Raw genomic sequence first — 27,503 nt, forward strand, 5'->3', positions numbered from 1 at the left:
CTTCAACAATTAGTTCATCTCCCAAACTATCTGGGAAGCTACATGAGGTATCGGTTCCTATCTTGTCAGTAACAGCCTTAGAGAAATTTAGAGAAAGCAAGAGAGTTAAGGAATAGTTACATACAAGAGATGTGTTTTGTAACATCTTCCATACCGGGTTAGTGATTAAATTACGAGATTTAAAAATTCAGTGACCAAATTGGATAAATTGGAAAGTTCAAAGAATTGATTGAAATGTTTGGTGTAGGATCAATTAGAAAAGAATGTGGAATTAAAGGGGCAAATGAGTCTTTTGACAAGGAAAACAATTAAATATTAGTTGATGAGATTTTATAACCACGTGGAAGTTAGTAGAGAAGGCAAAAGTTTCCAGATTTTTCTTCTTCTTCTTCACCGTGAAGACAAAACTAAAGGTGAATTTTCTTGTTAATCAAATTTTTGATGAATTTAAGGTTGCTTATTGATCATTAGATGATAACTAAGCTTAAGGAAAGCTTAGGTTATCTTAAAACCATAAGATGATGGGGTTAGGAATGATTAAAGAAAGGAAGTAGAAAAGTAAAATTTTGGATTAGAGTTCATAATAAGAATTAAAGTGGGATTTGACTTGTCATCAAGCTAATTAAAGGATATGAAGTGTCAGAATTCGATTTAAAACATGTTGGAATTTGAGTGAAATTCTTAAATTTTATATGGAGAATTGGATTTCTAAGTTTTAAAGGTATCGAATGGATAATAATTAGTTTAAGTAAGTCCATGCAAGTTAGGGATGTAAAAGGAGGTGAATTATAAAGTGTTGAGAGGATTATAAAGAGATTTTCGTGCTAAAATGACATTTCTGGGCTATGTGCATCGTGCACATTCAATTTGCACCGATGCGTCAAGGATAAATCCCAGAAATTGTTCAAGGTGTATCGATGCACATGAAGTGCATCGATGCACTCCTTTAAAATAAAAACATCGAATATCATTAGTGTATCGATGCACAAGTAGTGCATCGATGCACCCCATTAAATACAAACATCGAATAGGATTTATGTACCGATGCATAGATAGTGCATCGATGCACCCGTCAAGGGATGCATCGATACATGTCGATACATGGTGTAGTGCATCGATGCATACCTCTATTAAAAGATGAAAATGGCTTTTCTTTTAACCCAAAAAATGATAGTTTAGAATATATTAATTAGTATACTGATAAGTATCAATGAATTACTATGTAGATACAGAGACTAAAGAAGTTCCAGAACAATTGCTTAGTAGGATCGATCGAGGAAAAGGCAAAGAAATATAGGTGAGTGCATATGCATAGCATGAATATAGTGGTATATTCAGTTCTAGACTTATGAGAAGTCTAGATTCAATACATTGATGCATGATTCATTTCATATTGTGAAGCATGATATGAATTCATACTATGTGCATTGAGTAACATGTTTTAAATGAATATGTATACAAAGTTATATGAGCCATGTGATGAAGGTAAAAAAATGATATGTCTATGTGATATATTATGTAATTTGGGAAAATCCCATGTTATATAGATGAGAACTATAGGTATAGTTGGCATGCCAACTGAAGACACTAGTTTTTTTATTCCATTTGTTTTATTTATTATTATTTTATTTTAATATTATTATATTTATAATATTATTATTTTTATTACAAACCAGACCGGAGGCCCAATTACAACCCATACTGGCCCAGACCCAACTTGGTCCAGGCCCAGTTACAAATAGAAATCCTAAATTGATTAGGGTTTGTATCACAAGCTCCCAGCCGCCATTGCTCATCACCGTTGGATCTGTCCTTGATCCAACAGTCCCCAGATGCTCCAACAAGAAACCCTAGGGTTATGATACCCTAGGGACCACGTGGCGCCTCTGCCTCCAGCTGCCCCACGTCGACGTCTCAGCCAGCTGCCACGCCTACACGAAGCCACCTTCAACCGAAGCCTCCAGAAGCACCTCGTTTCTGCCCCCACGTTAAAACCCTATGGTGAGTCACCACCATAGTCCGGTGACTCACCTAGGGTCACCATTTGAGACCGATGGCTATAAAAGCCATCGACCACCTACAAAATAAAAAAAAGGAGAGGAGGGCAACGTACAAAGAGAGAGAACCCACTACAAGCAGTGAACCAAAACAGAAAACAAAGAAAGAAGAAAGAAACTTACCCTTGGAGCCTTGACCATCGCCGGAAGCACTAAACATCGCCGGAGAACAGAAAATACCGAAGGTATTTTCATAGATCTACTCCGATTAAGAGTCTTTTAGGGGAAACAAAGGTCGAACTCGACCTTGGGGAAATTAGGGCTGTATTTTAGTGTAAAAAAAATTTTCGGCCACCGAAGGCGATGGCCGGCGGTAGAGTCAGCGGCGGCAGACGACTGTCGACTGGTGGCCGGCCTTCCTCCGGTTGGAGGAATCTAGAGAGACGCGAAAGAGAAATCTCTCTCTCAGTTTAAGAGAGAAATCTCTCTCTCAGTTTAAGAGAGAAAGAAATGAGAAGAAATGAGAGAGCTGGCCCTTCGGGCCAGCCGTTTGGGGTATTTATACCCGATACAAAACGACGTCGTTTCATGATGAAACGGTGCGTTTTGGGAAGAGGGTAAACCCTGTCCGCAGTGCTCCAAGTTTGTAATCATTACAATTTAGTCACTGAAATTGATTTCTGATTATTTTAGTTTAGTCTTCTAATTTTATTTTATTTTAATTTAGTCCTTATCAGCATATATATATTTTTAGGGTAAATATCAAATTTAGTCCCTCATAGTTTAGTAATTATTATTTTAATCCCGTATTATGAATTATGGTTAAATTACACTTTTAATGCCTATCTTTTATATATTTCGAATTAGGACTCTAGTTTTATAATTTTACATTTTAATCATTAAATTTTCATTTTTGACTATTTATTTTTAATATTTTACATTTTAATACTATATTTTTAATTCCTTTTATTTTAATCATTATTTGCAATATTATTATTATTATTGCTTTAATTATTATTTCATTATTATTATTTTTATTATTTATATAAATAAATATATATATATATATATAATATTTGTTTATTTATTCTATTTGTTTTCTATTAAAATCATATATTTCATAAATTACTTTTAATAATCATATTTTAATAATATATATTTATTTTTCAATATTAAGAAAAGGACTGTCTTAAAACACCTAGAAGTTCGTTTTCTGATATTTTTACTAAATATCCTATTTTTATAAATCCTATATTAACTTTTAATAAATGTTTTATTTATTTCTATATCAAAGAAAATAGCTGTCTTAAAGTACCTAGAAGCCCTTTTCTGATATTTCTAAATAAATAAATATCTTATTTATATTAATATATTTTCATAAAATCATAAATTTGAAATAAAAAAATATTATAAGTTAAATATATATTTAAATTTTTAAATTTCTAATAATAGAGACAATTTATAATTAAAAAGTATCAATTTTGGGCGTTGTAGGGGTGCTAATCCTTCCCTAAACGTAATCGACCATGAATCCCTTTTTATTATTAAAAAGAACGAATTTTTGGTTAAAACGCAGATCAGTTTATCTTTTAATTGATGTTTTCTTAAAAACTCTTTTAAAAGGATGATTTTTAGGTATTCGACCTACCTGACCCAAAAGGCCGATGGCGACTCCCAAATTATTTTAAAAACCATTTATTCATATCACTTTTCCCGCCAAGTAAAAAATTCGTGCCCGGACGAAAACCGGTTACGACAGCTTGGCGACTCCGCTGGGGACGATCAAACTTTAAAATCAATTAAAAATTGTCTCTATCAGTTGGAAATTAAAAATTCATATATTTAATTTTTAATTCTTTTCTTTCAAATTTTTTATTACTTATTATTTTTATATTATTTTATTAATATTATTTTATTCAGGTATTAATTATTTTATTTGTCTGTTAGAGGTTTGAACATTTCTCCTCACACACAACACTTGCATTGCATAACATATGCTTTCTAATCAAGTTTATCCCTTTTAAGTGGGAGTGAAAACGACGTCTTCGTGAGAATTTATTCTCCGTGTCAGACCTAGCAAGTAATTTTCAGGGTTCATATGCTCTATGTCTTCGTGAGAATTTATTCTCCGTGTTAGGTATAGAGAAATGTGTCCCCTCGAATTGAACTCGATCCATTTAAGTCTGTAATGGACTAGGATTGAGGGATGACAGCCCAAGGGGGTATCAACAAGGACAGTTCGAGTACCTTTACTCCTAGAACTAAAAACCCTGCATATAATGAACCCTAGAAATTCTCCTGATCTAAGACAGTACTGAACATTTGTCTGTAAGTGTACACAAAGAAGAAATAAGATTTAGCTTTTAATTTATTATTTTCCTCTCTGAATAAATGCATGTGAACTAGAAATCATGCAGTTAGGGTAATTTTTCCAAACAAAGCATGGAACTAGAAAGCATGAGGTTAAGATTTATACCTTGATAGATAGACTTTTCTTTCCATTAGTTGGTACTAACTATTCTATTTTTCTTATTTTTTTTATGCATGTTACATTGCTCTAATCTGTTCATATTGATTTCTTTTGTTTGCATTGCACGATCATGGTATAATCAAAAGGTGTTGACTTGAAAGACTGTTCATCATATTGGAAAGAAATCGTAAATGGACAAAAAGTTTTATGATCAAACAAAATATGATGCGGCCAAGAAAAGACATCCTGAGGGAACTCTGAAGATAGAGGAGAGTTATGCACCCAAAGATCGTATGTCCATTAAGAAGCAAAAGGAGATACGAGAAATAAGAGAGCAAATGACCAGGATGATGGATAGAATATCTGTTTTGGACAAAGGAAAAGAAATTCCTGCATGGAAAGAGAAATAGCTCAATGAACTTAACCCTGCAATGTCAGATACGCAAGGGACTTCGGATCTTAACCAACTTGAAAAATTACAGTCAATCATCATTCGTATTCACAAATCGTATGGAGATACCAAAAAAATAGTGACCACTGTAAAAGCTCCCAGAGATGAGAAGAAATCATGTAATCTGAAATCATCGAAGTTTAGTCTGCTCCCGACCCAAGATAAAAGGTGGTTCTCATTTTGATGCTATCCATATATCATATAAAAAGTTATATGAGAAGTTACCTGAAGCACGAGAAGTAGCCCCATATTACATAAAACCATTCCAACCTCCATATCCGAATTGGTATGACATCAACATTTATTGTGAATATCATGTCGGAGCTCAAGGACATACTATCGAGAATTATCTTTCCTTTAAACGTCGAGTCCAAAGTCTTTTGAATCATGGAACCTTACAATTTATGGTAAATGATCGACCTAGTTTGGTAACCGAAGGTCCTGCTAGATTAATACCAAAAGTCTTCAAAGGTAAGAGTATCAATAGGGGCGCCCAGATGGAAGAAGATTTGCTGAGGTTTGAAGCTCAAATACGTCATTTAAAGATTGAAAACGATAAATTGAGCACCAAAATGGAAACCGTACATGAAGATTTCCAGAAAGTCAGTCAAGCCTTTCAAAATGCTGGCATAGGAAACACCCCAGAAGAGTGGATAACAAGGGTCACCAAACTGAAAAAAGAATTGCAATATAAATGAAGGACGAGCCAAGAAGTTTTCTCATGATTTACAAGTCGCAGAAGAAATACTCAATACAACTGTCATGGAATCGAGAAAATATCAAGTCGACAATCAAAGGTTAAATAGTGCTATGACCAATAGGGAAGCATCATATCAGATCCATCAGCATGAGATTGATACTGAATTAGAAGCCACTATAGACAAGAACAAGACATTGAAGAATTGTTTAGATGATTATGGAGATCTTGTACGAGAACTTTTTGAACACAAAGATTCTCTCACAAGAAAAAATGAACAACATTGTTTACAACTTCGAGAATTGACACAAAGGATGAAGGAAAAAGACAATGTCATGAATGAAGTTGTTGCTCAAGCAAACAATGTGGCTCATAAGCTGGTGGACTTAGCTGGCTTCACGAGAGAATTAAAGCAGATGGATAACTCCACACCTGAGTATGAGTGGAAGTTAGTTTGGCTTTTAAGTGAAATAGAGAAATTAAGAGTGAAAGCTATTCCCTACATGTAAAAGTTTTGTTTGATGTACCGAAACTTTTGTGTTCAATGAAATCTATTCTAAGATAATCACTCTTGAGTAAATACCTTTTCATATATGCATTTTCATTTTGCATCTTTACATTTTTCATTTTGCATTCATACTTTTATGTTTGCCTTTGAATTGCACATTTTGCATTCTTATTTTTCCATTTATGCATTTTCACATTTTTATTTAAGTATTGTTATGTACTTTAATTATAAAAACATGTAAATAATTCATGAAAGGTTTTGTAACAGTAAAAACCAAGATCATTCATACATATTACTTTACCATCATCATAAAAACAATGGAGCAATCTTATAAGGGACTACAAGACCAGTGGCCAGAACAATTGACAGGGTTACCTCAGGATACAAGGAAATAAGCATCAGATTCAGTACCAGATGGATCAAATCAAATTATTCAGGGAATGGCATCTGATAAAGAAGAGATAATTGATAAAGAGCAACCATGCTGTCAGATTGAAGAGTCGAAAATGGTAAAACCCTCTGGGGCATCTCAATTGAACCCAAAGAATAGTCTTGTTCATTATTCACAATATGAGGAAAGATTCAAGAGGATGGATGAAGCAATCAGAAATATTAAAAGTGTTGATGCCTCCCACAAAGAATTAGAAGCAAGAGAGCTCAGCTTGGTTCCACACTTGGTTATTCCCCGTGATTTCAAAATGCCAAATTTTGAAAAATATGATGGAACCAGTTGTCCTTTAATCCATTTGAGAATGTTTTGCAGAAAAAAATGGAAGGATATTTAAGTTCTGATGATATGTTAATTCACTCTTTCCATGATAGCCTCGTTGGCCCAGCAGTAGTATGGTACAATCAGTTGACCCAAGAACAGATCAAGAGATGGGTTGATCTAGCTGATGCATTTTTGGGACAATATCGGTATGTTAAAGGCTTAACACGTATGGATCTTCGAAGAGTAAAAAAGAAAACCAATGAAAGATTTCAAGAATATGCCTTAAGATGGAGAGGAGTGGCAGCACAAGTTCAACCTCCCATGTTAGAAGAAGAGATATCACGTATGTTTCGTGATTCCCTTCCAGCGCCTTTCTTCGAGTTAATGCATGCAAATCCGACAAAGGAATTCAGGAATCTTGTGACAAGTGGAGATTTAATTGAGAATGTAATCAGTGAAGAAAACTCAAAAGTCACATCCAAGAGCCCGACGGATCAAAAAGTGAAAGATGATGATGTAAATGAGTGTCGTATCCAGAGTTCCCTCATTTGCAAAAGAAAAAGAGCAAGTAATTGTTCGGATCGACCAAAGAAAGTCATGCGATCAAGAAAAACTTTGGAAGTGTTCCAAACTTCCATTTCAGACTTGTATCCTCATTTGGTTAAAGGTCAATACATCAGACCAAGACCAATTAAAGTGACATCAAACCCTTCTGCTCATAGCTATGATCAAGATAGTGTTTGTAATTTCCACCTGTGGATAAAGGGGCATTCTACAGGCAATTGTAGGCCACTGTTAAAAGAAATTGAGATGCTTGTTGACAAAAGGGTTTTGACACAAGAAATAATCAAGAAATGCGGGGCGAATGAAGAAAAGATCCCTGATCCTATTACATACCCAACATTATAGGAATAATGAGGCATGATGCATAAACAAGTGGAAGTTGTTATCTACCACTGTAGTACCTTTCTATTTTCAGCATCCTGTTTAAACTTGTTTTTGTTCATCTCTCCACCTTTTGTGCAATAAATAAATTTGTGTTGCTTATTAAGGTTATGAGCAAGGAATCAATTTTTAATCTTGAGATTATTGAGTATCAAGTAGATTAAATATTCTTTTAATTTTTTAAGAATTATATATCTTTGGCAAGTGATAAAATTATACCTTCCATCCAATGCCAATTACTTGATCCTTACAAAACCAAATTTTGACCGTACATTTATCTGAGACTCTGAAGAAATGTCTCTACCTGTTTTTGAGACACCAACTCTAGATGTTTACCTTCTCGGATAGAGTTGGTTGGTTTATGATATTACCCCTTCCACTATATATATGACCTCAAAAGTCACACATTTCTTCCAAATACAATGTCATCATAAAAAAAAAACCTCAAAAGAACCAAACTTTCAGTTATCCGTGAATTTTCCTGCAAGATGAGATGAGATGAGGCATCATGGACCAACTTATCGAAGATGATTTCAAGTGATTGGGACATATTCAAAGAAGAGGTGATTGATTGAAATAAATATATCATGCATTAATTACATTGTTTTCATGTAAATAAAGTTAATCTTGAATATTCATTCCCCCTGGAGATACCTCTTTTTACAAAGGTTCTGTGTATGAGATGATGAACGGCATTGTTTCATTTATCCTTTTATATATATATATATATATATATATATATATAATTTGTTGTCCCCACTTGAGCCTGAATGATTTTTCTTCTGATTCAACCCTAACCAAGGATCACCCTCTATATTGGGGGGTAAAGTGAAGGATATTTGCTCACAAGAATAAAGATTGTCAATACAGTTTTATTACGAAGACAAGTTTCCATGAAGTCAAGAAAGTTTTGAACTACAAGGTATGTCAAATACAGAGTGCTTGAAGATCAATCCAATCAAGAATAATGGAAAATCTCCAAAATGCAAAAGGAAAAGGAGGTGCTCAAAGCAATTGAAGTATTATACTCATCCAGCAAAGAAAGAAGAAGAAAAAAAAAGAAGAAGAAAAAAAAGAAAAATAAAAAAAATAAAAAGGAAAAAAAGAAGAAGGAAAATTGAATCAAGATGGGTGACTTATTGAACCTCAAGTTACAAGGTTGATCAAGTACAAACAAGAAGAGCAAGAAATGCTGGAGATATGAGAAAATGGAAATGAATCCAAAATTTGGCAGTCTAGAGGGATCCAGATGATGGAAAAATCCCCAGCAAGGCATATCCAAGTCAAACAAAACAAGATTGATGGCATCTGAATGAATTGATCCTTGGTTTGATTACCCTTAAACACTTATTTGGGCTTTTTTATCCCTTTCTTTCGTAACCATAAGCCATGGCCTACGTTACGTACCAGAAAAGTCCATTTTAATCATACATGGATTTCTAAGTAAAAGAAAATATCTTTAGAATTCATTCCGCCTCTCAAGATTGATTTTTATTTACAAAAATTGGTTTTTAAAATCTTTAAGGCATGATATGAAAAATGATAAAAAGGGGGTTCAAGATGTAAATTTTTAAATAACATCTTAGAACCAAAGGAGGATTCGAGTTGAAAACCTGAAAAGGTGGCTCGAATATTGAATGGTGCAATAATGACATAAGAGACGATTTTAACCTCTTAATGAAGCACCACACATCCCAAAGATGTTCCTGAGAGTCAGACATAAGAAGTATCTCTACAAGATGAGCATAACAATCATTTCTTCAAGTTAACCCAAAGAGACATATGCTGGACTAACCTGAGAGACCTACTTTACCAAAATCAACCTACACCTCAAATCAATCAATAATTTTGACACTTGCCATAGGACTATGATTTTTGAATGATTTAAAAGTGTAGTTGATTTATTTGATATTCATTAAACTCATTGTTTATGATTCGATTATATTGTGAACCTGAAAGGGGTAATACTTTACAAAATTCTTTCATTCTTCATTAAAGAAATGAGAAAAACATTTTCAAACAGGACAGTCTCAAATGAGGAAGGTCCTTGAAGCAATTGTTTCTTATTCTACCTCTATTGTAGAAAAAGAATGAATGAGGCCAGAATAATGAAGCACTTCACATTTTTGAAGGCAAGTGGTCCAAGAAGCCAAAAAGTCTGGAGATTTGAACTTGTGACACTCTCCTATGACATTATTAGGAGCTCATCAAGAAAGATTATCGTTTATCTCATGCTGAGAGCGATAAGCATCACCAGACAAATTATTTTCCCCAGCCATCAATCCTTGTTCTCTAGAAGATTACATCACAGAGTTATAAGTCCTATTAAGAAGATTACTGAATTTGAATTTGAGGATTTATGGCACAGAACAAGACATTGGAACAGAATCTATCCTTATAGGCCTTTTATATAGGGTAACATTGGTTACAGGATTCCAAAAGTTGAGATAACCAGTTTTACTATCAACTAAACCGTTCCATAATTTGAAAAGAGTGGGATATATTGGAGCAGCAGAAGAGATAGTTGTCGTAGTAGTCATTGCAAGAAATTGCACCAACAAAAATCTTCTATTTCATCCTGATGATGTTTATTTCTTCCAGTAAGGTTGTTACGCTGGATGCCACCGACAACAAGGTCGAATTCGACAAATCTACTCATCAATTGCACCAACCGATCATCATTCAGTTCTTGCACATCTGTTTTCAAAGATATGGCAAGACAGTAGAAGACGACCTCTGCATCACTGATCATAGAGAAAAGAGACAGGACATTGATACTACTAGAGAACATGTCTCTAGCAGCTCCTCGTATATGGTTTTTAGGGAAACCTAGAAGCATTTCCACCTCATCAAGTTCAAGTGGAACAATTTTATTCCTTCTAACCCATACCAGATTCCATTTTCGGCACTCATCAAGAACATACTTCTGGACACTCAAAGGTGGCTCATCGTCATAAACTTCAAGAACCTTACATCTCCTTTCTTTCAATTTGGCACTTCCTGTACATGTTTGTAAACAGTTCAACTTTGTTCTTGGATCCCAGGAAGACCACCATTTCTTTGTCAATAGAAAAACATAATGTATAGTGCGTGGAGAAAACAAGATAAGAGGAAATTTGTTCTCAATTGGCAGATTATGAATATAGCCCCTTTTCAGTGTAGCAGCATGAAAATGCTTCGAATCTACAAATTCTGGCTCTACATCGAATAAGTACTGTGATATTTCAGTCCAAACATTAACTGGAGCAAGTGCCATATTCTCGTAGTAGAAATAAGGAGACCCAATAGCATCTTCTGGAAGTGTTCTTTGAGTTATCTGATCTGGTTTGGTATGAACCCCAAAACCAATCATTAGATTTGAAAGATGAATTTGCTCATAGTAGAAATAAGGAGACCCAATAGCATCTTCTGGAAGTGTTCTTTGAGTTATCTGATCTGGTTTGGTAGGAACCCCAGAACCAATCATTGGAATTGAAAGATGAACTGCATGATCGTCTTCATTAAGAAGCTTCTTTTCAAGCTTCCTATGCTTCTTCCTTTTCAAAAATCATAGCCCAAGTTTCGCCTTTGCTTGTAATTGGGGTCATTGTATAATGAATTTCTATCTTCAACTGAAAGAAATGTGTCAGCAGCCTTAGCCATTTGATCAGCACATATAAAATCTGTCAACTCTGCAATTGATGAATCCGGACCACATCTCTCCATGGTTATTGAAGTCTCAGCCTCTGAGAATCCCATTTTTGTCAAGTATAACAGTTTATTCTCCTCATCAGAATCAGAATTCAAGATTTCATCGATATCAGAAGAACTATCAATATCTGTGAAATCATCCTGAAAGATCACTTCATAATCAGATGAGTTGTTATCAGAATCAACATGTTGCATGGGTGTGGATTTTTCAAGAGCCTGTACCACTGTATATGTAGTCTTGCTATTGCATCCGATTACTGTTTGCATAAATTGGTTTATCTCCCACAGAAAACTATATTTTAGAGATGGCCTTCACTGAAAGATGATAAGCCACTGTGTCAGCCTGGAACGGATTACCAAGCTATTTTTACTACTCTGTCTGATTAAATCTCTCCAGATACAGAAAATGGTCACCTCATTCAGAAGAGGCACATATCTCAGACGTTTCTGTCAAAATGATTGAGTACTTCTTAAGTTTGTAACAACATGAAGAAAATTTCTCCAGTTACTTGACAATACTACTGTTTAGTGACACCAGAATGAGAGTATTCAAGATAAAAAAATTTGGGGCACGAATAAAGCTACAAGTACCTACAACAGTTCATTATCAAAATTGGACCTCGTGGGGATCCTGACATTTTAGTCAAACAGACATTGAGAGTGAATCAGACAAATCTAGAGGGACATCTTGAGGACCTATTTCAATCAGAAATAGAATATTGGGCATTTTGAAGGCTCACAACAATATGAATATTTGGGCATTCTTAGAGGCTCATCTCAACAAGAAGTAATGTTGAGCACACTTTTAACATCTGTATCAGTAAATGTTGGGGCATTTTAAAGGTTCCTTCAGACAGATCCATGTGGGTCATTTTGAAGGCTCAGATTGACAAGAAGCAAATATCAGGGCATGCTGAAAGCCCATTTCAATCAGAATTAGGACTGTTGATGCATTTTTGAACGATCGTATTAGCAAATGCTGGGGCATGCTGAAGGCCCACATCATCATGTGTTAAAAATCATTGACTTGAGCAGATATTTCCAATGAGACATAAAGATATGAAGAATGAAAATGGTGAAACAGTGACAGTCGAGCTGACTATACATAATTGCTTCTTTCATCAGGCAGTTACATTATGATCATGTTGTTGAACAAATATTTATTCAGCAAGTATGGTTTCAAATACCCAATCTTCTTAAACCATGTGTCACATGACAGTGTGTTCTTTGTTAAGCTACATCATGGTTGCATGAATAAAGATGGTCCCTTTGTAGACCATTCGATTCAAGGATCAGTTCCTCGAGACCTGAAATCTGAATTTGGCCTTTTGTGTGTCGGTGATAATTGAAAATATTTCTTTGAGATTCATGTCAGTTAGTTTCAACCATACTGTTGATGTTACGAAGCTGTTTTTCACATCAGTTTTGTTTACTTAATGACATTGAAGAGAGAAGCTCATGTATATTGCTCTTTCCCGATGTTACTGGGGTTATCATTGCCAGCTAGACTGAACCGAGTTTTCATCTATTTGGTTTATCATGTGCGTTTCATCCCCAACATCAAGAATTCTACGGATATCTTTCCATACATGGCTCTTATAGTGGGTGTGTTTCTAATTCCTACAACGCTCATTACAGAAGAAAACGTGATCAATATCACACTTACCCTTGCCTGAGACAATATCAAGATCAATTGGTATCTCTTATTCAATTCATCACTAGCATATCTTGAGAATTTGATTAACTTTTTGGTCACACCAGCATCTCATTTGTATTCCTATTAAGTTTTGTTCTCAAGTAGTCTTGTGACGTCATTCAAAAGCTTTGAACAATAGGCAAAGAGCTTCAATGATTGAGAACATCTGAGCAGAAACCACAGGAAAGGATGAATGTGTTGTCAAATGTTTTACGAACATCTGAGCAGAAGCCACAGGAAAGGATGAATGTGTTGTCAAATGTTTTACGAACATTTGAGCAGAAGCCACAGGAAATGATGAATGCGTTGTTAAATGTTTTACGAACCTGCTATTCTGATGTTGAACCAATGTTGTGATCATATGGTTTCCATTTATTGATCCAAGATGAAGTCTGTCTTCTTCAACCCCAAGATTAGAAGTGAGATATAATGAAGATTTCTTTCCACAAAAGGGAATCAGAAATTTTAACAACAAGAAACTAGTGGAGCCAACTATGGTTGAACGACATGTTGTTGTTAAGCATCTCGATATGATATGGTCCAAGTTGCCGTATTCGAGATTGGATTAGATGTGGAGACATGAAAGGAATTAGGATAAATCCTCCTTGTGATATGTTTCAAGAGTCAAATCAGAACAGACTATACTCTCCTAATTAATCCCTGTTGAGTCAGGCATATCTACATCTACACTCTTCAAAGATGATAGATTCTCTTTTCAAAGATGATATATTCTCTTTTTAAAAAATGATAGATTCTCTTTTTAAAGATGATAATTCTCTTTTCAAAGATGAAAGCTCTATTGGATTTCCAAACAAAGAAAGCCAATGTTACCAAAGACAAAATGGGGCATCAAAGTCATAGTTCTGACTACGACAAGAGTTCCACAAATGAAACAATTCTTCTGAGACTTTCATGAAGCAAAGAAGACATAAAGATACAAGTTGATCAGATGGTTCTTCAGAAATGCAAGCTTGATAGCATAAGTTACTACATTGATATCCAGAGGTGACCCTGACAATAAATGATGATGTGGAGGAAAACCGAGTTCACCATTTTGAAGTCAAATAAAGATTGCATCAACATTCATGCTTCATATTTAGATATTTGCAAAATAGGAGCATTTTCATTCATTTTATCCATGTTGAATATTTGACAGGAATTTCAAAGATTTTAGCAAAGTTCAAATCCATCATTTAATGGATCAACATTTCTGGAAGAGTTCATAATGAGAAGAACTCATCTGAAGAAGGAAGAAGAAGTTCATAATGAGAAGAATTTGTTCAACCTTTTGCTCAAATCCATCACTTGATGGATCAGCTTTTCCAGAGAAAGTTCATAATGAGAAGAACTCATCTGAAGAATGAAGAAGAAGTTCATAATGAGAAGAGCTTGTTCAACCTTTTGCTCAAATCCATCACTTGATGAATCAGCTTTTCCAGAGAAAGTTCATAATGAGAAGAACTCATCTGAAGAAGGAAGAAGAAGTTCATAATGAGAAGAGCTTGTTCAACCTTTTGCTCAAATCCATCACTTGATGGATCAGCTTTTCCAGAAAAAGTTCATAATGAGAAGAACTCATCTGAAGAAGGAAGAAGAAGTTCATAATGAGAAGAGCTTGTTCAACCTTTTGCTCAAATCCATCACTTGATGGATCAGCTTTTCCAGGTCAAGTTCATAATGAGAAGAACTCATCTGAAGAAGGAAGAAGAAGTTCATAATGAGAAGAACTTGTTCAACTTTTCGCTTGAATTCATCATTCGATGGATCAACATTGCCAGGTAGAGTTCATAATGAGAAGAACTCATCTGAAAAATGAAGAAGAAGTTCATAATGAGAAGAACTTGTTCAACTTTTCGCTTGAATTCATCATTCGATGGATCAGCATTGCCAGGTCAAGTTCATAATGAGAAGGACTCATCTGAAGAAGGAAGAAAAAGTTCATAATGAGAAGAACTTGTTCAACTTTTCGCTTGAATTCATCATTCGATGGATCAGCATTGCCAGGTCGAGTTCATAATGAGAAGAACTCATCTGAAGAAGGAATAAGAAGTTCATAATGAGAAGAACTTGTTCAACTTATTTCTCGAATTCATCACTCGATGGATCAACTTTTCCAGAGAGAGTTCATAATGAGAAGAACTCATCTGAAGAAGGAAGAAGAAGTTCATAATGAGAAGAACTTGTTCAATCTTTTGCATGATTCTATCACAGAAGGAGATAGATCAGCATCAACATTTCCAGATTACATCACAGAAAGAGATGAATTGTCATCCCCAGTGAAAGAGTTCATAATGAGAAGAACTTGTTCAACATTGCCATCATAATCAAGTGAAGTCAAATGAAAAAAAAACTTATTGTCTTTTAGTTTTTGCCCTATTCTCGTTAACACAAGAATGAACAAAGAGGGGCAGCTGAAGACACTAGTTTTTTTATTTCATTTGTTTTATTTATTATTATTTTATTTTAATATTATTATTATATTATAATATTATTATTTTTTATTACTACCCCAAATTACAAACCAGACCGGAGGCCCAATTACAACCCATACTGGCCCAGACCCAACAAACCCAACTTGGTCCAGGCCCAATTGCAAATAGAAACCCTAAATTGATTAGGGTTTGTATCACAAGCTCCCAACCGCCATTGCTCATCACCGTTGGATATGTCATTGATCCAACGGTCCCCAGATGCTCCAACAAGAAACCCTAGGGTTATGATACCCTAGGGACCACGCGGCGCCTCTGCCTCCAGCCGCCCCACGTCGACGTCTCAGCCAGCTGCCACGCCTACACGAAGCCACCTTCAACCGAAGCCTCCAGAAGCACCTCGTTTCTGCCCCACGTTGAAACCCTATGGTGAGTCACCACCATAGTCCGGTGACTCACCTAGGGTCACCATTTGAGACCGGTTCGAGAGCTACACCGTCGATGGCTATAAAAGCCATCGACCACCTGCAAAAAAAAAAAGAGGACGGCAACGTACAAAGAGAGAGAACCCACTACAAGCAGTGAACCAAAACAGAAAACAAAGAAAGAAGAAAGAAACTTACCCTTGGAGCCTTGACCATCGCCGGAAGCACTAAACATCGCCGGAGAACAGAAAATACCGAAGGTATTTTCATAGATCTACTCCGATTAGGAGTCTTTTTGGGGAAACAAAGGTCGGACTCGACCTTGGGGAAATTAAGGCTGTATTTTAGTGTAAAAAAAAATTTTCGGCCACCGAAAGCGGTGGCCGGCGGCGGCAGACGACTGTCGACTGGTGGCCGGCCTTCCTCCGGTAGGAGGAATCTAGAGAGAGGCGAGAGAGAAATCTCTCTCTCAGTTTAAGAGAGAGAAGAGAAATGAGAAGAAATGAGAGAGTTGGCCCTTCGGGCCAGCCGTTTGGGGTATTTATACCCGATACAAAACGACGTCGTTTCATGATGAAACAATGCGTTTTGGGAAGAGGGTAAACCCTGTCCGCAATGCTCCAAGTTTGTAATCATTATAATTTAGTCACTGAAATTGATTTCTGATTATTTTTAGTTTAGTCTTCTAATTTTATTTTATTTTAATTTAGTCATTATCAGCATATATATATTTTTAGGGTAAATATCAAATTTAATCCCTCATAGTTTAGTAAATATTATTTTAATCCCGTATTATGAATTATGATTAAATTACACTTTTAATGCCTATCTTTTATATATTTCGAATTAGGACTCTAGTTTTATAATTTTACATTTTAATCATTAAATTTTCATTTTTGACTATTTATTTTTAATATTTTACATTTTAATACTATATTTTTAATTCCTTTTATTTTAATCATTATTTGCAATATTATTATTATTATTGCTTTAATTATTATTTCATTATTATTATTTTTATTATTTATATAAATAAATATATATATATATATATAATAATATTTGTTTATTTATTCTATTTGTTTTCTATTAAAATCCTATATTTCATAAATTACTTTTAATAATCATATTTTAATAATATATATTTATTTTTCAATATTAAGAAAATGACTGTCTTAAAACACCTAGAAGTCCGTTTTCTGATATTTTTACTAAATATCCTATTTTTATAAATCCTATATTAACTTTTAATAAATGTTTTATTTATTTCTATATCAAAGAAAAGAGCTGTCTTAAAGCACCTAGAAGCCCTTTTCTAATATTTCTAAATAAATAAATATCTTATTTATATTAATATATATTTTCATAAAATCATAAATTTGAAATAAAAAAATATTATAAGTTAAATATATATTTGAATTTTTAAATTTCTAATAATAGAGACAATTTATAATTAAAAAGTACCAATTTTGGGCGTTGTAGGGGTGCTAATCCTTCCCTAAACGTAATCGACCACGAATCCCTTTTTATTATTAAAAAGAACGAATTTTTGGTTAAAACGCGGATCAGTTTATCTTTTAATTGATGTTTTCTTAAAAACTCTTTTAAAAGGATGATTTTTAGGTATTTGACCTACCTAACCCAAAAGGCCGATGGCGACTCCCAAATTATTTTAAAAACCATTTATTCATATAACTTTTCTCGCCAAGTAAAAAATGTGTGCCCGGACGAAAACTGGTTACGACACCAAGAGTAGAGGGTCTACGCGGTCCTTCGGGATATATATGTATTCTTTGGAACATGTGTGAGGTCTTTAAGACACATACTTGATCCTTGGCATATGTATATGATTCTTAAGGAATTATCTAAGTGGTCCATAGGGACAATCTTATATGGCACTACGGTGCAATTCTACGCGGCACTTCGGTGTAATTCTACGTGGCACTTCGGTGCATTTATACGAGCTGTGGTAACAGCATAGTGCACAACCTCACAGTACTCACATACCTTAGGTTCTCAGTATGGTATCATGGGCTAGTGAATGGATTCATATGAACTTATGAGTGTTAATGTGATGAGTCTATGTGTAGGAAACATGGTTATGGACATTATACAGATTAAATGCATATTTTATTGCATTTTATTTCATTTTGGCATTCTCATGATATTTCCTTATTATTATTATTATTATATTGCCTCACTAAGTCGATGACTTAGCATGTGAGTGTTTCACATGTAGGATCCGAGAAAGTAGACAAGACAGGTTAAGCAGTTGGGCAACACTACTCCTGCAACTATCAGATCAGAGGCAACTTAATCAGTAGGTCCTTTTGTTATGTAAATAAATGTTGGTATGTAATCAAAGGATCGAGTTGTGTATGCTCTGAGAATTTTGATAAACTTGTATTAACATATGTATATTATTGTATTTTAATAATATAAGTTCAAATGTTTTATCGGTTTTTTTAAGAGTACTGTTTTGTTTAGTCAATGTGACATCCTGGACTCGTATCCGGATCGGGTATGGGTTGAGGGTGTTACACGTTTCACCATATCCGGGCTGCATTCTTATGTTGTTTTCTTCAGTTGAACTTTTCAGCCTCAACATGCAAGCATATATTTCTAATGACATGTATGGACAGAGAGAAAAGGATGTTGGAAAATTAAAGAAAAAATAACAAGTTGGCTAATCCATAACTAAAAAGGAAGATAAACCGGAAGAAACAAATATCCAAGCAATACTACAGAGAAGTACAATAAAAATGTTTTAGTTAAAAACAATTAAATGCAGATGCCCTTAAAGAACCTTCATCTTGCCAACAATTTTCTTAGGTTTTGGGGCAGCTGCCTCATTGGTAAGCTCGGAAGAACGTTTTTCCATTAGTTTCTCTTCTGATTGCAACAGAACTTTTTGTAATCTAAGCAGCACATGAAAATTTTAAGGAAAGCAAGAGAAAAATTAGTGGGAGTAGAACAATAGAGCATACCTTTTTACAAATCTAAACAATTTCAAATCTTCCAAAAATCAGTTAAAAAACCAAATTCAAATTCTTTAGATTGTTTCCTTCTGAGAAATGGATGCATTTTCATCAATGTAAGAGGCGACTATCAAGTGTAGTCATATATGTAAATATTGGACTACTAGACGTTATAAAAACTTTTACTAAACTAATAAAATCAAGATAGTTCATTTGATACCAAAAACCAAAAAGTCCTATTTGTATAAAGATTTCTGTGAACATTTACTGCCTTTACCACTAACTTTCAGATGTCAGTTTTACCTAAAGTCAGAGACAATGAACCAAACTGACTGACATACTGCACATGGAGGTTTAAGCATAACCAAATATAACAGCTACAATAACTACTACAATACCTAGGAGAAGGAATTTTGATATTAACTTAAGAAAAGACAAACCATGGCACGAAAAAAATTAAAACTGAACACACAAAGGGAAACTCAAAACCCATGGCATGGACGACTAAAGAAACCCTAAACAACATACAAAAATCTTACTGGAAAAGAATCTAACACAGGAGAAAATAATCAAACGCAAAATAGGTCCAAAATAGGAATCAAACGCAACATTAGGAAAAGAATCCAGGAGAAATCTTACTGGTAAAACCACGAAATTAAATTCTTAGACAGAAGCAAGGTCATGGGGAGAAAAAGATAAAAGAAAGGAAATTTTAATGGGAGAAAATCTAGAGCGGTGAAGAGTGAGGAAGGAATGAGGGGCTTTGTAAAGGGATTTCAAATTTGAGAATTCCAATTTTGAGAACACAAACCCATAACCAAGTCGAAGAAGAAGAAGATTTCAGCCAGAACGAAGTGGGGGTAGAAGGCTATTTTAGAGAATGAGAACGGGAATAATGAAATACCTAAGGAGATGAGAGGATAAATATTCCCAGGAAAACAGTAAAAAATTACTGTTGGTATTATTTTTTTAGCTGGCACTTGGTAATCTGCCCCCATCCAAACGTGGGTATATTCATATGGGAAAAAAATATTCCTCCCATGAATGAATTATACCTTGAACCAAACGGGGTCTGAATATATATAAAGATTTTATGGCAGGATATGAGGCGTTTTTACCACCCAAAAAACTTTAATAGGAGTTAATTATCTGTTAGGTACCGTTTCAGAAAATTTTATCCATCTAGCATATTTTTTTTTGATAAAGCGTGGATGTGATAGGTGTTAAATCGATAAAAAAATTTTAAATGGTGCCTGACAAAGGTGATTTTTTTTGGGTAAAAACGTCATATTTTTGTGGTGCACAAAACTCAAAGCTAATGAGAAGTGAGTATCAAACAGCTGTTAAAAGTAAGCAGCTCATTGAAACAATCTCAAACAAGTTAATATTTGTCATAAAATGACTACTTACATCTATTTCAATTTACTTTTTTAATTTATTATTTATATAATGGTTTGTTTACATCGATTAATTCGGTTAAATTAATAAAATATTGTAGTTGAAATTCCTTTAAGAAATATTGATATAAATTTAATAAAATGAAGATAATTTTATAATGATTATTAAAATGATTAGTGATTGAAATCGAATTTAACAAAATTATTCGTAGTTACTAGCAACTTTATTTTATTTTATTTTTATATTTTTAGGATCAAACTAAAAAATATTAAAAGCATAATAATTATAATAAAATTATCAAGAAGAGGTGGTCTTGTACTAGACTTCTTCCCTGAGGCTTAAAGAAAACTTATATTAACTTAACGTATCTAAGAGTAACTTTGAAGTTCAATTAAATTTAAAAACGTGTTCAACACAAAAAGATTAGTTAAATAATGAAAAAATCAACAGACGAGTGTGAAAGACACGTGATTTTCATGATTTAATGAAAAAAATATTAAAATATAATTATTTGAAGTAAATGATAAGTGTGAAAGACACGTGATTTTCTTTAGGACTTAAATTTCCAGTGATTGAAAATAAAAATGATTGACTAATCGAATTTTATCTTTTTTGCAACAAACAAAACACATCTATTTCCTTAATAGTCCATGATGTTTTTACCTGAAAATCACTTTGACATAAATTAATTACCTGTTAGACACCGTTTAAGAAAATCTTACCAATCTAGCGTCTTTCTCCTATTATGGCACGGATCATAATTCGTATCTTGTTAGAAATGATGCTAGATCGGTAAAATGTTCTAAAACAACAAGTAATTAATTTATACCAGGGTGATTTTAAGGTAAAACACCATGATATAAACCTAAAAAGATGTATTGTGTATAAAAATGTGAAGTATGAAAATAGATTATCAAAAGACTTAGTTATTTTGTGTATAAAAATTAGAAGTATAAAATTAGATAATCAAAAGAGGTGATTTTCCCGAAAAAAATACCTATTTTTTAATTATTTACGTGTCAGACACCGAAAGAGAAAATATTACGGATCTAACACCTTTTACAGAAAGGAGACGCTGATGTGGCGCCACGTGAGGTAAGGCACGGTCCATACACCCCGCCTTACGCCAGCTGGAGCCACATCAGCGTAAGGCGTGGTGCATGGGTCGTGCCTTTCTGTTGACTGACCAAGCGCCAGAAATGAGCGGTGCATGGGCAGCGCCTTTTATAATTGTATCCGAATTTATCGACTTAAACTTTTCTCTCGACTATAAATGATACGCTCTCAACCCATAAACATTCACACACCAATCCTCTCAATCCGAAAACATCACACAACAATCCTCTCAACCCGTAAACATCACCCGACAATCCTCTTATCTTCGATTCAGAAATTTGTTCAATCTTTCTTTGTAAGGTAATTTTTTTAATATATAATATTTTTTTCAAATATGATTGTTTGAAAAAAAATTGTAGTAATTATTTTCAATTAATTTTTGTGGTTGTAAAATTGGAAAACGGGAGCATATATCGAAATATTTTTTCTGGTATGATAATAATATAAATTATATTATTTAAATTATTTATGTTTATTTGTAAAAATTTTAGTGTATTATATTTTAATTCATATATTATTTATTTAGTTAGGCTTGTTTAAGTTTTTTTTTTGTAGATATAAGACTGTCTCCCTTTCAAACTCTAAGAATGACGTGAATATCAGCTATTATTTATTTGGTAGAGAAATTCGAGAAGATGAAATCGGCGTTGTGTTCATATCAAATCATTCTGTTAAAATATCCTTCAAGAGAAACATAACTCTTGAGGAGCTGATAACGAAGATTTCAAGGAATGCTCGTGTTGGAAGTACTAGAAGACTATCGTCGCTTCAATACAAATTTCCAACATCATTGTTTCTGTTAACTTATACAGCGTTCGAACAATGATGATGTTGAAATGATGGTTGATTCTCAAAATCATTATTCAAACGTCGATACGGAGATGTATGCAAAGTTTGTTGAAGTGCGTGTTATTTGGGGTCTGTCATTAAGCTCCCATTATGGGCTGGCTGAACAAGCTGATCAAGTTGACAACCCAAATAAAGTAATGTGTAATAATTTTAACGCCATAATAGAAAATTCGCATCATGGTGTCATCCTATCAAGTTCAATGGGGAGACATTCATCAGCAACTCCTTACGAACTATACAGGAGGTGTCTGTGCGGCGGCCATCGGTGGTGAGGCTGGACCTGCCAAATAACTAGCAAATGAACCCCAAGTCAGATATGCAAACATAGAACCATAATATTCTTCAGGATGTGTCATATAACTATGTGGTGGTGGCGATATCTGGTATGGAAACGGCGGTGGCGGCATCTGATATGGCTGCGGGGTGTCTATCGTTGCAGACGGTGGTTGCTGTGAAGTTTCTGATGCTGCAACTGACGACGAACCGAAAGCACCTGCTCTCCGTCCACGAGTCGGGGACGATGGGGTTGTGATGGTGCACGTCTATATCGATGTCGATAAATGCTTCGTCCTCGTGCATCCTCGGAAAGCATGAACACTTTTTTGTTACTGTTGAACCACTCGTAATAACCATCTGCAACCGTCAAATGGTCCACATAAATGGGTTCTCTACGGGGAATGCGCCAACGTCGATCCTCCCATATCATAACCCACTCATAATGCTTCAATAGTCAATCCACATCTTTCTTACCACATCGGTCGGTGTTATGTAACTCGTCGAGATTTTGAGGTGCTTTCGGAATTGATTGTACATAACCAAATTGTCGGAGTAAGCGATCAGTGGGGTGCCACTCCACAATCGTATAACAGACCAGAGAGACCACCACCATCGAAACATCTAATGGGCCCCTTAACTTATGCGTGATGCAAATCCTCATATCATCATTACAATAACGAGCTCATTCAAACTAAAACAAATATATATAATTCTTATCAAAAATATAATCTAATTATATAACGATAATACAAAATAGATTTTCAAACATTTAAATATATATCTATGTGGCAACCTTCTGATCAATTAGTAGCCTCATTAATTTCAATTTATCAGGTAGATCCCGATGATTTTTCCAGTCAATAGACCATCTATTCAAGGAAATAATTTTTATTATATATTATATAAAATGATTAATATGCGTAATCAGTATTGTAATTACCTCAATAATAACAGAAATACAAACGGGTTCTTCACAACAAGATATAAAAAGGGCATGCGATATCATGCCCAATACTGCAGCAGAATGAGACATTCACCGATAGCATTTTTCCTGTAGTCATTAGCTCGACACATCTCCCTATACAAGAATGCCAAAACTGTCGAGCCTCAACTCAGTGATTCAGCCAGATGAAAATCGTCGAGATGCCGCAACCACATACAGTGAATTTGGTTACGCGATTTGTCTGGCATCAGCAGCCTTCCTATCAGCTGTAGTCTGCATGCCCGTGCATACTTTTTTACCTAATCCTCCGACGCATCCTCACTCAAATTCTGAAAATTTGCATCAAACCAATTTAACAGAATCTGACCACCATTAAAATTTGGCGGGACACGTACTAGATATTCCTGGCACAACGAATTTCAGTTACCGTGCGCCACCCTTGAAATCACATCTCCATCTACCGGAAGCCCCAGGTGCACGGAAACATCCTCCAGCGTAATCGTGCACTCTCAGCACGGAAGATAGAATATGTGTGTCTCTGGTCTCCACCGCTTAACTAATGCAGAAATCATGTTTGGTTCTATCCTACAGTGGCCTTCATATCTAGCTAGGTAACCGAATTCAGCCTCGACTAAATACGACCAGACAATGGTGGGTATCGCTAATTTAAGGTTGTAGATAAAATAATCTAATATACGGTCACTCTATTAAAATTATTAATAATTACAAAAATTAATATATAAACTAATAATAATAAATAAATAAATAAATGTTTACTAATAATTTAAATTAAAATATAATTTAAAAATATTATTGTATCAGCAAAATATCTTGATATATGATTTTCATTCAAACGAAACAGACCACCTTCCATTTTATAACTGCCAAAAATAATATTAAATAATTAAATAAAATAATAAAATATTAATTTAATGGAATATAATATAATATATTATCTTCTAAATAAAAATTGACCGGAGTTTAGTTTTTGATATGGTTTGAGAGGATTTGGTGTGGTGAAAATAGATGACGTAAGACGCAATGCATGGGTCGCACGTTTTTGCAAAGAGTTTTAGATCGTAATATTTTCTCTAACGGTATCTGACACGTAAATAATTAAAAAATGTGTGATTTTTGGGAAAAATCGCAGAATCAACACCCATTGATATAATATCCCTACTCCAACACTATACTGGTAATATCCAGGACTCTTTGCCGTTGTCTAACGGGGGAGGGCTTAGTATAGCTACAGTAAATACAGAGAAACAAGAGAAGCAGACCACTTATTTAAGGACATTGGGTATCTAACCATTTCCCGCTAGGGCCTTGAATCTGAACCCCCCCCCCCCCCCACAATTGATTTCTGCGTGAAGAATACATTAAAAATCCCACAGCTCAACCCGCATTATTACCACCCTCCCACCTGATCACAATTGAATCCATTGACAGCATCCTTGGGGAGGACCCCACACACACAAGCAAGTTGAAAAACTTTCATGGTAAAATAAAAAATAGAGAAAGCAATAGGAATGAAAGTAATAAAGTTGGCTTAAAAGAAACATGGAGCAGGGTTTAAAACCCGAATCTACAGAAAAAGATGGACTCGATTCCCATCCCTTCTACCAGACACAATGCTAACAAGTTCTGCTTACAAGCCATGGAAATGGAACATTGAAAAGGGAAAATTAATTGAAACAAGGACTGGTAAAACCATGTAATAAGGCAAATAGTAGAGAGCTGCCTCAGGCATAACAATAGGACCAGTGCTCGTCCTCGCTAGCCCCGGAATCGACAGCAGCATTGTAATCTTCCTCATTGGGATAGTAAAAACCATTGTTATTCGTGGCAGTTAACGAACAAGGAGATGCTGCTACGAGATAAGGCATGTTGTGGAAGGAACGAGCAATGGTGCTAACTAAAGCAGCATAGGTGCCTTCATCATCATGGTCCTGTACACAAAATTCTTCCGCACGATGCTTAAGGGTCTCGAACATGAGCTCAGGCTCATGCTGCATCACTCGGAGGACCTCCCCACATGATGGACCGGGAACTGCACGTGTAACCACAAAGCTGTGTGGACCATCACTCTGCAACACACTAACGACACTTGGGCCACTAAAGAGGTTGTGGACTCCACCGAGCGACTCCTGGTAAGCCCCGCCCAAAAACATACCCAAATAGTACCGCCCATTAGCACCACCACCATTGCCCTCCAACTCATGTAAAGGCAAGCTTGTTTCACCTCCGATGAATTTATCGATCATCCCATCACTGTCACAAGTTAAATCAGACAAGACCCCCCTCACATCAGGCCTTTCGTCCAATCGATGAATCGGGACTATAGGAAAAACCTGACCAATGCTCCAAAAATCAGGGATCGAAGTGAAAATGGAGAGATTCACATGGTATGTCCTAGTAGGATCAGATGCATCAACCATATTCGAAACCAAGTCACATAATCCATCAACAGAAGCAAGCTGTTCAATCCCCAAACTCCCTTCTTTAAACCAATCGAGGCATCTTTGCTTCAACAGATCGGCATAAACCGAACAGGTCTCATTCTCATGTCTCACGGCTGCCTGGATCAAGTTCCAGCAATCGGCACGAGCATCCTCGGATATACCATCCAATATAGATGGAAGGTCAACCGGGTTCATTGCAGTAGGAACAGTAGCAGAAATAGCCTCAAATATCAAAATAGAATGATGGGAAACAATAGCTCTCCCACTTTCACTACAAATAATCGGATGCTTGATTGATTTACGGTCACAGACGAATCGAACTGCATTAACAACAGCTGAAGCATATTCATGAAGGCCATAAGAAACAGAGAGATCCGAATTACCAGATTTCGAACCGTCGTAATCGATTCCAAGGCCACCTCCGATGTCGATAACCTTCATGTCAGCGCCAAGACGGACTAACTCAGAATAGATTTGTGCAGCTTCGCCAACACCAGCCTGAAGCAAAACTGTTGAAGGGATTTGGGATCCAATATGGAAGTGTAACAATTGCAGACAATCAAGCATCCCTGAATCCTGAAGCTTTTTAACAACCCTTAAAATCTGGGTGGTTGTTAAGCCGAACTTACCTTTCTCACCCGAAGTTGACCCGAAATGACCCGAGTGTTTGGTTCTCAGCTTGGCTCGGACTCCGATCACGGGTCGAACAGAAAGTTTCTTGCTTATTTCAATAACCAAATTCAGCTCTTCTTCTTCTTCGAGAACAATTACAGTGTTCAACGCGAGTTTCCTTGCTAGCAAGGCAAGGAAAATGTACTCTGCATCCTTGAAACCGTTGCAGATCAACAAGGCCTCTCGGTTTCCCTTGCAAAGGCAGCTCATGGCAAGGAGGAGTTCGGGTTTTGAACCGGCCTCAAGGCCAAACCCGAAGGGCGACCCAAATTTAACTATGTCTTCAACAACGAACCTGTCTTGGTTACATTTGACGGGATATACGCCCTGGTAATGAGACTCATATCCTTGGGCTTGGATGGCAGATTCAAAAGCCGAGTGAAGGGACTCGAGCCGGTTCTTCAGCACATCGGGTACGCGAACAATGAGCGGAAACTGTAAACCGAGTCCGCCCACCGATTTTGGGTCCGAAACTTTCTTGACGACTTTCAACAAATCAATTTCCTGGTGTGGAAGAGTGTCCGTTCCGTACGGACGAACGGTGATATTGCCGGAGTCATTGACGGAAAAATAAGGGGCACCCCAGCCTTCGATACGGTAGAGGGCGGTGGAGTGGGCGGTGGACCAATGAGTTGAGTTGGAATTAACGGTGGAAGCGGCGGTGGAGGAAGAAAAAGGGGACGCCGCTGGAAGGGAGCTATCCCCGGCGAAGAAAGCCGCGTAACCAGGAGGCGCTACGGCAGCAGCATCTACGCAGCAAGCCAGGGCAGGCATCCTACGAATTAATCT

At 35.6% G+C, this 27,503-nt stretch overlaps 1 protein-coding gene and 1 long non-coding RNA gene across 2 annotated transcripts; one reads left to right on the top strand and one right to left on the bottom strand.

Annotated features, from left to right (window-relative positions):
• The first annotated feature begins 981 nt into the window (after positions 1 to 981).
• LOC120145259 lies at positions 982 to 25,392 on the top strand. The gene is made up of 3 exons (XR_005518116.1): positions 982 to 992; positions 4,143 to 4,146; positions 25,260 to 25,392. It is a non-coding gene; the product is annotated as an uncharacterized LOC120145259 (long non-coding RNA).
• LOC120145258 (arginine decarboxylase-like) lies at positions 19,447 to 27,503 on the bottom strand. Its single transcript, XM_039159145.1, has 3 exons — positions 25,297 to 27,503; positions 23,665 to 23,673; positions 19,447 to 19,462 (listed from the first exon to the last, which is right to left on the bottom strand). Exon 1 carries the CDS (start codon positions 27,486 to 27,488, stop codon positions 25,323 to 25,325), a length of 2,166 nt encoding a protein of 721 aa, XP_039015076.1. The 5' UTR covers positions 27,489 to 27,503; the 3' UTR covers positions 19,447 to 19,462; positions 23,665 to 23,673; positions 25,297 to 25,322.

Source organism: Hibiscus syriacus, unplaced genomic scaffold (genome assembly GCF_006381635.1).
Source record: "Hibiscus syriacus cultivar Baekdansim isolate YM2019G1 unplaced genomic scaffold, ASM638163v2 tig00110893_pilon, whole genome shotgun sequence".
Lineage (NCBI taxonomy): Eukaryota > Viridiplantae > Streptophyta > Magnoliopsida > Malvales > Malvaceae > Hibiscus > Hibiscus syriacus.

Excerpts from the sequence above, each read along its gene's own strand:
- LOC120145258 (XM_039159145.1), bottom strand. The coding sequence starts at position 27,488 with ATGCCTGCCCTGGCTTGCTGCGTAGATGCTGCTGCCGTAGCGCCTCCT.